This window comes from Bos grunniens, chromosome 7 (genome assembly GCF_055505025.1).
Source record: "Bos grunniens cultivar Pamir isolate PY7600 chromosome 7, Bosgru_T2T1.0, whole genome shotgun sequence".
NCBI classification, from domain to species: domain Eukaryota; kingdom Metazoa; phylum Chordata; class Mammalia; order Artiodactyla; family Bovidae; genus Bos; species Bos grunniens.
This window is the reverse complement of record NC_141171.1, coordinates 51,256,831-51,270,438: the sequence shown is the minus strand read 5'-3', so window position 1 is coordinate 51,270,438 and position 13,608 is coordinate 51,256,831. Positions and strand designations below refer to the sequence as shown.

Here is a 13,608-nt window from a genome sequence, read left to right as displayed (position 1 = left end):
AGACAGGGTCTGGAACACAGCCGGAAAGGCAAGATTTGGAGAAGTGGTGAGAGAAAAGAGCTTTCTTAGTCATGTCATCCAGATGACATGAACACCTGGGACAGGGGCTTAGTAAATATTTGCTGAGTGAATAAATGAATGAATGAAAGATTTGAACGAATAAGCAAAGGCCATACCATTAGGGAATGGTGGGCCCAGGCATAAGCCCAGCCTAGGTCGGCTGTGGAAACTAGAGAGTTGTGAGAAACAAGGTAGGGACAGGGAAGACTGTAAGAGGAGCTTTTGAAACAGCAGAATCTTCTGGTAGCAACACAGGGTCTGGAGCCAGGGTGACAGGGTTGCATTCGAACTCTTATCACTTATTGGCCACATGTCCTTGAGAAAGTTATTTAGCCTCTTTCTGTGTTAGTGTCCTCATTTGGAAAAAAAATATGGATTACATTGTTATCTACTTTATAGATTTTTTTCCCACCCTATCCCTATCCACAGTGTATCTAGAGTGTTATTTTGAAGATTAACTAAGATGATGTGTATGAAACCTAGACATGGAGCTTGGCACCTAGTCAGTGCTCCTACCGGAAAAGATGCTTTTGAACTGCGGTGTTGGAGAAGGCTCTTTTTATTAAAATCTAAATTTATTTATTTTAATTGGAGGCTAATTACTTTACAATATTGTATTGGTTTTGCCATACATCAACATGAATCCGCCATGGTGGAGAAGACTCTTGAGAGTCCCTTGGACTGCAAGGAGATCCAACCAGTCCCTCCTAAAGGAGATCAGTCCTGAATGTTCATTGGAAGGACTGATGTTGAAGCTGAAACTCCAATACTTTGGCCACCTGATGTGAAGAGCTGACTCATTTGAAAAGACCCTGATGCTGGGAAAGATTGAGGGCAGGAGGAGAAGGGGACCACAGAGGATGAGATGGTTGGATGGCATCACTGACTCAATGGACATGAGTTTGAGTAAACTCTGGGAGTTGGTGATGGACAGGGAAGCCAGGTATGCTGCAGTCCATGGGGTTGCAAAGAGTCGGACACGACTGAGCGACTGAACTGAAGCGCTCCTAACTGTTCACTTTTCTTTATTATTGGTATTGGTTTTATTAAGGCATGAGAAGAAGAGTATGGATTCAATACAAAAACAATAGGAATCTACTGAAGCTCCTCAGAATGGAAAGTGGGAATGGAGGTAATGTTTTTGTGTTTGTTTTTTAAGAATATATTTTTATTTATTTTAAAATTTCTATTGGAGTGTAGTTGCTTTACAATGTTGTATTAGTTTCTACTGTATGGCAAAGTGGATCAGCTATATGTATACATATATTCCCTCCTTTTGGAGGATGTAGTGTTTTGTAAAGAATTGTTTGGAAGCAGCATCCGACATGGTCAGAAGGGAGAGTAGGGGCAAAGGTGCAGCCCCAAGAGCTGAGGAAGGGCTGACCAAGGACTAGAAACCACCCCTTCTGGAGAGGAGGAGGGCTGTCTTTTGCTCACATGTGTGTGGCAGTTGGAGCCTGGCAGGTGGAGGTGCACAGAAACCCTATTAAAATGAACATCTCTACATGCTGCACAGGTGAAATAATGTCTTTCTGGAGCTCACAGGCTCAGTGGCAAACACTGTGGAACTCCTCTCAGAACAGAGTTTTAAAGCACTGGGAAATCCACTACGAGTTGGCTTCTGGCTTTCCTCCTGTGGAAACAGACAAATGAACACATGTGAAAGGAAAGCCAGTGAATGTGGCCAGTACGTACACAAACACCAGAAAAAAAACAAATCAGATTCTTTTCATGTTTGAGGATATTAAAGAAAGGGGAAAACAGCTTCACTTCTGTTTGCTAGCTCATTGGTCTGCCTGATTGTAACAGAATTTGAGGTCCATGTGAAGGAGAAAGGTGTCAGTCTGCTTTTGGCCATGCTTCAAGGTTTGGGGTTTCACCTGAGCAATGAGTTTCAGTTTTACACATCTTTTTTCTGATTTACATTTTCAGATTCCAATCTGCTAGTCAGGATTGTCTCCATTGCAAGGAACTAAAATGCTCTTCAAATCAGTTTAAGAGAGAGAGAGAATTTATTGGCTCTTGAAACCAGGAGTCCAGACACAAATCTGAACTTCAGGTATAGCTGGATTCAGGCACTCAAACAGTTTCACCAGGAATCACCTCTCTTGCTCTATCTCTCGGCTCTCTTTTCTGTGCATTCTCTGAGAGTGCAGCCCCTCTGAGAGTGTTAGAAGCACATTCTCAAATCAGACAAAAGGCTTTCTCTTTCCCAGAGAACTTTTTACTAAGAAAAGTTCCAGATTGGAGTCTTACTGGTTGCATCGGCTTGGGGTAAATTGCTTCTCTCTGAATGTGTGGTTGTGGCTAGGGGATGTGGCATCTTGGCTAGTTCGTGCTGTCATCTGGAACTGGGGGTAAGGCTAGCCATCTCTCAAACCCCACATTGGAAAGTGCGGAAAGAACAGCTTCCCCAGGAAAATTGAAGTTTAGTTACCAGAATTAGGAAGAACAGATGCCTAGCAAACAAAAAACACAGCTGACCCCTACAGGCCACTGATACCAAAACCACAAGCTTATTGAAGAGTCCTGTAGGCACATGTATTCAATAATATGAAATTCCAGTATTATTCCAAAAGGGTAGCTTTGACTCTAATTGGGAGCCAACTCACCTCCGGTATTTCCAGGAAAAGTGCATCCACTGGGGGGCAAACTCCAGCACTGAGAGGTTCAGCCTTGTTGAGATCATGGTATAGAGCCCACCACTGGTTTTACCTAAGTGCACTCTCTTCTCTGGAAGGATTACTTCTGAGGAAAGTGCTTCAGAGAGTACTTCATGCTTTAAATGTGTTTGCACAGCACCTTGAGTTCTCAAGAAGCACCACATAAAGGCGTGCAATTTTAATTGTGACTTTTCGAAGCACTGATTCCTAAAGTGGCCTGGCATTTAGATAATGATCTTAGAAACCCAGCCCTGGAGGAAAACTCATTTTTCTCATAGGCTGTGACTCAAGTGAGTATGAAGTTTTCATCAACTCTTAAGAATCTCCCTGATTTCTGATATTTTGAAAATGAGGAAAAAATCAGCACCTATAAATTTGAGATACTCAGCCTATATGTCTGTTTGCATTTATATTTATTGAATGAACCAATGATTCATGGAGAAGGGAGCCACAGAGGATCAGATGGGTTGATGGCATCACTGAATCAAAGGACATGAGTTTGAGCAAACTCCAAGAGAGATAGTGAAGGACAGGGAAGCCAGGCATGCCGCAGTCCATGGGGTCGCCAAGAGTTGAACACAACTTAGCCACTAAACGATAACAAATGATGATTTAGCACTTGACATATGAAGAATATGAACTCAGGGAAAACATTAAATCCACATATTCATTCAGCACATGTATTAAGTACCAACCACGTGCCAGGGGCTGTTCTAAGCTCTGGAGATGTAGGAATAAGCAAAACAAAATTTTCAAAATCCTTGCTTATATCAAACTTACATTTTAGTAGCTGTGTCCATTCATATACAGCTTTGGGTCTCCTCTGTGTCACTGACAGGGATTGTCATAATCACCAGTAAACATGCAGGACAAATTCTTTGCGAGTGCTTCCTCTAAGGCAAGGCTTTTGGCCAGCGCTCTGTGTACGTTTTCTCGTTATTCTCTTCTTCCTAGGGATTAAAAACAGAATTCAGAGAGATGCACAACCTGTTTAAGAGGCCCTAGGAAGTCAGGGGTGGAGCCAAGATTGAAACTCATTTCTCCATTTCTGCCTTTTTAAAAATTATTTCATTTCTTACGGTTGTATCATCTATTTATTTGTTTTTGACCATGCCATGTGGTATGTGAGATCTTTGTTCCCCTACCAGGGATTGAACCTGAGCCCCTTGCATTAGAAACACAGAGTTTTAACCACTGGACCACAGGAAAGTCCCTTCACATCTGCCTTTTAATTTGTACCCTTTCTTCGAGTGTGGAAGGAGGATGATGCGAAGTGGTGGGATTATGGCAAACTGTAGAACAAGCTCTGTGCAAAGGGAGCCACTATCTAGCCACTTGGCACAGGGGAGTTGGCCTGGTGTAGCCAAGTCTTATGATTTTTTTTCCAGAGAAGCTAGCAAACAGAATTTTGACGTGAAAACCAGTTTTTAAAATACTGGTTAAGCTAAGTATTTTTTAAAATACTGGTGAAAGCTAAACACAATCTGTCTGAGCATTATTCAGGCCATAGGTCTGCCCTTCTATGAGAAAGCACCCCAAAACGAAAAGTGGGTTGAAAAATACAGCTCTGGGGGCTTGCATGATGTAGTTGTCAGGTTGATTTGATAAGGCTAAGTTAAACAGGTGCCCCTGTTTACCAGTAAAGCAATGTCCTTAATGAAAGTTAACAGTGAGGGAGCAGCTGGGGCGTTCCTACCCACTAGCATGGAGGAGGCTGAAGTGAGCCATCTTAGGCTGGGTTGACAGGCCATGCTTATCTGAAAGGGAAAATTTAACTTCAGGGCGGGCTCCATGTTACATCTGAGGCCCTAATAATGATGATTATGCTGTCACTGCACAAGACGCAGTTCAAAATAATTCTCTTCCTAAAAATTACATTCTGCTCGCTTCCTGGTTCTTCTTTGTCTCCTCTTGCCCCAGGACTCCCATGCTCAGCAAGCCTTTCCTCTTACCCACCCCAACGACTGGCAGTCACAGGACAGATGGTGGTCCCATCACTGGGGTGGTCTGAGACCAGAACAAGGCTGGTCACCTGTTGGTGGCAGTGCCTCTTCCTGTCCTGGCCTTTGGAGGGAGGGCAGGAGAACGTCCACATTAAAAAAAAAAAAACATTTGCACCATCAATAGGCTGAGACTCTACAAGACAATAGTTTTGCTTAAAATGAGTAAAGGAATTCCCATCTCCTGGATCTTCACAAGATCAGAAAACCTCTGTTTACTACAAGGATTGTTTCAAAAAGGAAAGTGAAATCTGGCACATGAAAAATCCCCTTTCTATCCGTTCTCAAGATAGTAACTCTGCAGACATATGCCACGTGTATTCCATCACAGCACAACAGTGCTGTCGTGCGCTGGGGACAGATTTGCTGCTGCTGCTAAGGCTGCTGCTGCCACCGCCGCCTCCACCACCTCCTTCTGTTGCCTGGAGAAAGCCGAGGCATGTGGCACTGCTGTGAGATTCTTAGAAGATCAGGCAATTGTTCCTGGCTGGGGCCCTACAACTCAGTTTGTACAGCAAGGCTCTGAATCCTACCTCTCCTGGGCCCTGGAAGCCTTGTTTTTGTTTTCTTTGGAAAACACACACAGTAAGGACTTAGACACTTTCTGAAAGGAATAGGAGAAGGAAAACTCCCCCATTCCTTACTTGAAAGATCATTTACTTCTCCCGCTCAGGGAGGCAGGGCAGTGCTATGAGTGTCCAGAGACCTGCATTCTAGCCCTGGTTCCCCTAAATCCTTGTTTTGGAACCCAGAACCATTTATTAAATCTTTTTGGGCCTCAATTTCCTCATCTGTAGAGTGGGAATAATAATAGGCCCAGACACACAGAGCTGTCACAAGGGTTAAATGGTATGGGCAGTAGAAGCTGCTCTCTGCACAGAACAAGTTCTCCAGGTCACGGGAGCCTCCATGTATCCCCACCATTGACCGCCAGAATCCACACCCTAGGTTGCTGCTGCTACTGCTGCTAAGTCGCTTCAGTTGTGTCCGACTCTGTGCGACCCCATAGACGGCAGCCCACCAGGCTCCCCTGTCCCTGGGATTCTCCAGGCAAGAACACTGGAGTGGGTTGCCATTTCCTCCTCCAATGCGTGAAAGTGAAAAGTGAAAGTGAAGTCGCTCAGTCGTGTCTGACTCTTAGCGACCCCATGGACTGCAGCCTACCAGGCTCCTCTGTCCGTGGGATTTTCCAGGCAAGAGTACTGGAGTGGGGTGCCATTGCCTTAGGCATCTGCTTCACCTTGGCCTCACCACTAATTTTTCTGGGGCTCCTTGGTCAGGTGATCAGGAGTTATACATGATGACCAGGGTTACTCAAGTGCACTTCTTTTTTTAAAAAAAATTTTATTGAAGTATAGTTAATTTGGGTTTTCCAGGAGGCAGGAGTGGTAAAGAACTCGCCTGCCAATTCAGGAGATGTGAGACAGGTTCGATCCCTGGGTTGGGAAGATCCCCTGGAGGAGGGCATGGCAACCCACTCCAGAATCCCATGGACAAAGGAGCATGGTGGGTTACAGTCCATAGGGTTGCAAAGAGTTGGACACAACTAATTCACCTTAGCATAGCATGCGTAGCACATAGTTACGCACTTTACAATGTTATGTTTAATTTCTTCTGTAGAGCAAACTGACTCATTATATATTCTTTTTCACATTCTTTTTCATTATAGTTTATCACAGGATAGTGAATCCCTGCACTGTAGAGTAGGGCCTTGTGGTTTACCTCTAGTGCAATTCTTTGGCTGCTGCAGGGGAGACCTTGGTACCAACTACACCCGGAGCCTTATTTAAGTGTCACCTTTACCTGAATTTCTGGGCTGCTTTGGCCACAGGCCAGAGGAGAGTAAGTCTGTCTACCTCCTGCTCCAGGCCGCTCCCTGGAGAGGCCAAACTGGCAGTTCCCTGGGTGTGGAGTCCACCTGCATCAGAGAGGGAGGGGCACTGTGGCCATGCAGTTTCCTCAGCTCCAGGCTAGATCCACTGCTTCTTTTTTTTTTCCCATATTTTAATTTTTATTGAATATATTAACATAATATTTGGACATAGGTGAAAAATATATTGTTGAAATTCATTTCACCTGAGCTTTTTACTTTTAATTAAAATTGCATGTATGATTTTCATTATATTTCTATTGGCGAGCACTATCCTAAGGTGTCCTGGACGAGCCTGTTCTGGGATTCCCTGGTGGCTCAGTAGTAGAGAATCTGCCTGCCAAGCAGGAGATGCAGTTTCGATCCCTGGGTCAGGAAGATCTCCTGGAGAAGGAAACAGCAACTCACTCCATTATTCTTGCCTGGGAAATCCCATGGACAGAGGAGCCCGGCATGCTACAGTCCATGGAAGACTCACTGCTTCTGAATCACTGGGGCCAGGGCCTAGGAATCTTCAAGTAACAAACCCTCTGAGAGAGAACAGCCTATCAGATCAGATCAGATCAGATCAGTCCGACTCTTTGCGACCCCATGAATCACAGCCCGCCAGGCCTCCCTGTCCATCACCAACTCCCAGAGTTCACTCAGACTCATGTCACAGTTAGCATTTATGGCCCTCTGGTCCCTCAAACTCTGCAGATGTTTTCCTCAACCTATCTCTCCTCGTGTGTCCTGCTTAACTGGGTCATTGTCATGCAGGGAAGCCACGCCTTCAAGCTACAAAGTCCCCTGAGTCTGGGATCGTCCCCATCACCTCATAGCAGAGTTTGGCCCTTCTCCCCTCCCCCTATCCTCACCCCCCCAGACCTGTTCAGGCTTTCCCCTTGATTTCACACCAGAACCAGTGGTCTTGCTCTCACCTGTCTAATCTGGAGGTCTTGATCTGGAATGGACACCTGGTTCTAATATTCCCGTATTTAAAATTTTCCAGTGGTTTCCCATCCTGCAGGATCCAGTCTGAGGCAGTTAAAAGCCTTGTCCTCAGCTTCATCTCTCTGGCCACTCCCCTAGAAGGAAAACTCCAGCTGGACTTATCTGATGCCCAGATCTTTGAATTTTCCATGGAGCTGCTTGCCTCTGGGCTACTACAGACACAGCACCCTTCACTGGAACAGTCTTCTTTGCTACTCTTCCTTCAAGTCTGAGCTGAAATGTCACCTCCTCTGGTGAGAGGTTACAAATAGAACATCTGTCACCTTCCCAGATGTTCTCAGGTAGTGCTGACTACTCCCTCCTCTTTCCCTGTACATGCCCTCAAAATATCACCCATGACTCTGTATTGCCTTTATTTGCTTGTGTGTTTCTGCCCCTCTAGACCCATGAGGGATTTCCATCTCATTAATTTCAAATTCCAAACCTTTATCAGGGTTGATAAGGTCCAGTATGATTTGGCTCACACCTACCTCTTCACCCCAACTCCTATCACTCTGCCCTACCCACTTCACCTTGTCACTCTGGCCTTCGAACTGTTTCCAAGATTACCAGACTGCTTCCTGTTCTGGGTCATTGTTCTTGAAGTGACCTTTTTCTGGAATGGCCTCCCCTAGATCTTTCATGGCTGTCTCTCTTGAATGCTCAGTCACTTTAATCGTGTCCTACTCTTTGTGACCCCATGGACTGTAACCCAGCAGGCTCCTCTGTCCATGGGGATTCTCCAGGCAAGAATACTAGAGTGGATTGCCATGCCCTCCTCCAAGGGATCTTTCCAACTGAGGGATCAAACCCACGTCTCTTATGTCTCCTGCATTGGCAGGTGGGTTCTTTACCACTAGTGTCACCTGGGAAGCCCCTTGACCTCCAGATCTCCTCTCAAATGTCACCTCCTCAAGAATCACTTGGCCAACCAATCAAAAGTAATCTTCCCTCCTTCCATTGTCTCTTGCATACTATATTTTCTTTCCTTTATAGCACTTACCATAAGCTATAGTTAATTCATTTTAAGAATCAGCCCTATTGGAGTACAATTTACATATGGTAAAATGCACATGTTTAAGGTGTACAGTTATGTGAGTTTTGACAAATACCCAAATATTTACCACTCTACTCAAGATGTCAAATATTTCCATAATCTGTATAATTTTCCTGATTCCCCCTTCCAGTCAGTACGCCCCCTCCCCAGGGCCAGCCCCAGTCAATCTCTACTCTGCTTTCTGTTCTGTTCCCATAGCTTCATGTTACTTGTTCTAGAACTGCATTTAAATGCAATCATCCAGGGAGTTCTCTGGTGGTCTAGTGGTTAGAATTCAGCACTTTCACTCCTCTGACCCAGGTTCAATCCCTGGTCAGGGAACTGAGATCCCACAAGCTGGGCAGAGGCAGCACCCCCTAAAAAGAACAGTGTAAATGTTATTATCCACCAGCATGTACTCTCCTGCCTGGCTTATTTCACTTTGCAAAATGTTCTGGAGGTCCATTCATGTTGTAGCAGTTATCAGCATCTGTTTCTTTTTATTATTGAGTAGTAAGCTATTGTATGAATATATCTATTTGCTTGTTGATGGACACCTGGGCCATTTCCATTTTCAGGCTATTACGAATAATGCTGCTTTGACTTACAGACACAGGAAACAAACTTATGGTTACCAAAGGGAAAAGGAGTTGGGGAGGTATAAATAAGGAGTTTGGGATTAGCAAATACAAACTATTACATATGAAATAGATAGACAACAAGGTCCTACTGTATAGCACAGGGAACTATATTCAATATCTTGTAATAAAATATAATGGAAAAGAATCTGAAAAAGAATATATCTATATCTATCTGAATCCCTTTGCTGTATACCAGAAACTAAAACGGCATTATAAATCAAGTATACCTCAATTTTTAGTTATCTAAATAAATAAATAAAGCTGCTTGGACAATTTGTGACAAGTCTTTGTGTAGACATACATTTCATTTTTTTCAGCTAAATATCTGTATTAGAGATTGCTGGGCATATGGTAAGTGTATATTTTACTTTATAAGATACTGCCACATTTCTTTCCAAAGTGATTTTCCATTTCACACTCCTGCCAGCAAGATATGAGTTTCAGTTGTTCCACATCTTTGACAACACTTATTACTGGTCTTTTAAATTTTAGCCACCCTAATAGATGTATGGTGTTATCTCATTTGTATTTCCCTAACAGCTAATGACATTAGACAGCTTTTCATGTGTGTATGGAATTTGTGTCACTTCTTTTTAAAGTATTTGTTAAAATCTTTTGCCCATATTTTATTTTGGTTATCTTCTTAATATTGAGTTATATTTCTTTATGTATTTTAGATACAAATTATTTGTCAAAAATGTGATTGCAAAACTTTCTTCTAGTTGGCAACTTACCTTTTCATGTTCTTAATGCTGTCTTCCAACTCACTCCCCCTTTTATAATTAGTTCTTTCCATGATCTGAGAAATCTCTGCCTATCCCAAGGTCATGTAGATTTTCTTACGCTTTCTTCTACAAGTTTTAAAGTTTTCTTTTTAAAAAATTTAGTTCTTTGATCCATCTCAAGTATGTTGTGAAGTAGAGACTGAGAGTCATTCATTTCCATATGGATATTCAATTATTCCAGCACCATCTGCTGGAAAGTCTATCTCTTCACCTGTAGTTACTTAAATTTTAATTACTGAATTTTTCATTTAATTATTTGTCTCTCCCACTAGACTGTAAACTCCATATATTTGTTCTAACTGAATCTGGGCTGTTTTCCATCACTGCTACCCCCTTGCAGGGAGAGGAAACAGAGTAAGGTTTACTCGGCAGTTAATTTTAGACGTGACCCTGGGAACAGGAGTAGGGTGTGGGACGGGAAGGAAGGAAAGCAAGACATGTACTGTGGAGTTGGTGGCCACCGTGGAGCTCAATCCAGCGGGGGCCTGCTGAGGAGCAACACAGACGGCACCTCAGAACTGTCCACCGAGCATCAGAGCAGCGAGCATCCACCCACCAATACCAGTCCAATGGGTCCAGGGTTACCCCAGCAGGGCTAACTCGCCCACACTTCCAGACCATCATGCTTGAGTCCAGATACAAGCAAGAAGGCACACGTTGTGGGGAGCAGCTAAGCCAACCTGCTCGAAGCTGGTTGCCATGGCAATGGCTGAGTAAAGGGTGGGCCAGAAGGATGGGAGAAGCACCACAAGAGGTCTCCGACCCACACTCATTCAACAAATACTCATTGTCTCCTCTGTGCCAAGCCCTGTGTTAAGCACTGGAGACAGTCATCAAAAAGCCAACAGGAGACAGACAGTAAACAGTTTGGTAACTGAATCAACATTTTATCAAGCAAAGTACTATGAAGACAAATAAAACAGGGTAGGAGAACTGTGAGGCTGAGTAGCAGGATGGGGTTCCTTTGGACCATCAGGGAAGGCCTCTGAGAAGCTGATATTAGACAGAGAGTAAATGGGGTGAGAAACTGAGCCACCTGCATACAGAGAGCAGGAACATTCCAGACAGAAGCAGCTTAGGGTGTTAGAGAAGCAACAGGGAAGTCACTGCGACGGGAGCTCAAGGCACAAAGGCCAGGAGAGAGGGTCTGGCGGGCCTCAGAAGTGAATTTGAACTTTATTTGAGTGTGGTGTGAAACCACTGGGGGTTTTAAGAAGGGTCATGGCATAGTCTTATTTACAGTTTAAAAGTTGTGCGGGCTACCATGACACATGTATTAGAATGGCTGAAATTAAAACTGATAATACCCAGTAGTGGCAGGAATGCAGGGTGACTGCAGCTCTCATACACTGCTGGTGGGAATGCAAAGTGGTACAGCCAGTTGGCAAAAAAGTTCAGTCATTTCACATAAAGATAAACAAAGATAAACTTACATTTATCATGCAACCCAACAATCCCATTCTTAGGGATTTACCAGAGTGGAATGAAGCTTATATTCACAAACCTGTTACACAAATGTTCACAGTCATTTGTGTAACAGAAACAATTCAAATGCCCTTCAACTGGTGAAAGGCTAAAAGGTGGCAAGTCCATGTAAAAATATTCTTAGTAACAAAAAAGGATGAACTACTAATCATACATGCAACAACCTGGAAGAACCTCAAGAGCCTTATGCTTAGTGAAAAAACTCAATCTCAAAAGGTTACATATGAATGATTTCATTTAGACAACATTCTAAAAATGACAAAACTATAGAAATGGAGATCTGATTACTGGTTGCCAGGGGTCAGGGAGGAGGACCAGGGAGGCCTGAGGTGGGAGTGAGTGTCACTACAAAGAGCGAGCATGAGAGAGTTCTTCCATGATGATATAATAGTTATCCATCTCAACAGGCTGTGGTAGTTACAGGAATCTCTACTCTGGATTTAAGTGCATACAACTACATACACAGCTCCCCCCTACACAAATGAATGCGGTTAAAAACTGGTTAAAACTAGGGAATTCCCTGGTTGCCCAGTGGTTAGTACTTTGTGTTGCTTTCATTGCAAGAGTGAGGGTTCAATCCCTGGTTGGGGTACTCAGATGCCATAAGCCACGTGGTGTAAGGTCTGTTGTCTAGTTAACAGTAATGTACCAATGCAAATGTCCTAGTTTTGATATTTTACTGCAGCACAATTTAAGATGTCTGAGACTCTATTATTTTTGCAGGGTCCTGTGAGTGTATATCTATTTCAAAACTAAAAGTTTAGAAATAAAACTCTAGCAAGTGCATAAAAAAACTATAAAAGGCTTTCTCTGAGATAGGGGAGATTTGCAAATGATGGAGAGTAGATGACATTTGGGAATGTATTGTCAACCCTCTTAGGTAAGATAACATATGGTCAGCACTCATTCTTTTTTGGGGCGAGTGATTTGGCCACACCTTGGGGCTTGCAGGGATCTCAGTTCCCTGACAAGGGATTGAACCCACACCCTCTGTAGTGGAAATGCAGAATCTTAACCACTGAACCACCAGGTAAGTCCCTCATCACTCATTAGGCGATATATGTTGAAGTTTTAGAAATGAACTGTTGTTCATTTCTTACTTACTTTCAAATGGTTCAACAAATACATACCTATTGTAGGTGTCACTTTAAAATACAGCAAAATGCAAACAATTATTGAACTAGGTGGTACGTTTATAGGTATTCACTCTATTATTCTTTTAAATTTGTCCTGAAAACATTCTATGATGAAAAGTTGAAAGGAGGAGAAAAGGGATGAATTGCTGATATGTGCAACAATATGGATGACTCTCAAAAGCATTGCAGTAAATGAAAGAGGCACAAGGCTGCAAATTGCAAGATTCCATTCTGCAATCAGAAAAAAAGGCAAAACTATAAGGACAAAATCAGATCACTGGTTTCCAGTGGCTGGGCTTGGGGGAGAGGTCTTATCACTAAAGAACAGAAGAAAAATTTGGTGTGGGGGTGCATATTCTATATTTTGATTGTGATGGTGGTTACACGACTGTGTTTGTTGAAATTCATAGATCTATACACTCAAAAAGGTAAAAATTAATGTGTGTAAATTATACCCTTCCAAAAGGGAAGTATAATGTGTAGAAGAACCATTAAAACACAAGCTACTGAAGATCTAAATATAAGATATAACACCATAAAAATCCTAGAAGAGAACATAGGCAAAATATCCTCTGAGATAAATCTTACCAATGTTTTCTTAGGTCAGTCTCGCAAGGCAATAGCAAAAAAAATCAAATAGGACCTAATAAAACCATAAACAAAAAGACAACCTACAGACTGCGGGAAAATATTTGCAAATGATGTGACTGACAAGGGCTTAGTTTCCAAAATATGCAAACAGCTCACACAGCTCAATACAAAATAACAAACAACCCAATCAAAAAAGGGCAGAGGACCTAAATAGACATTTGTGCAAAGAAGATATATAGATGGCCAATAGGCACATGAAAAGATGTTCAACATTGCTAATTATCAGAGAAATGCAAATCAAAACTACAATCAAAACTATCAGTCAGAATGGCCATCATTAAAAAGTCTACAAATAATAAATGCTGGTGA

The 13,608-nt window shown here is 42.8% G+C and overlaps 1 protein-coding gene across 1 annotated transcript in view; it reads right to left on the bottom strand.

The window, feature by feature from the left end:
• CYSTM1 (cysteine rich transmembrane module containing 1) overlaps positions 1-13,608 on the bottom strand; it is a 141,463-nt gene that overhangs the window by 76,717 nt on the left and 51,138 nt on the right. Inside the window, exon 2 of the mRNA XM_086411980.1 lies at positions 3,504-3,673. Within this exon, the coding sequence (XP_086268106.1) occupies positions 3,504-3,523 (20 nt within the window). The 5' untranslated portion in view covers positions 3,524-3,673. The remainder of the gene's footprint in view (positions 1-3,503; positions 3,674-13,608) is intronic.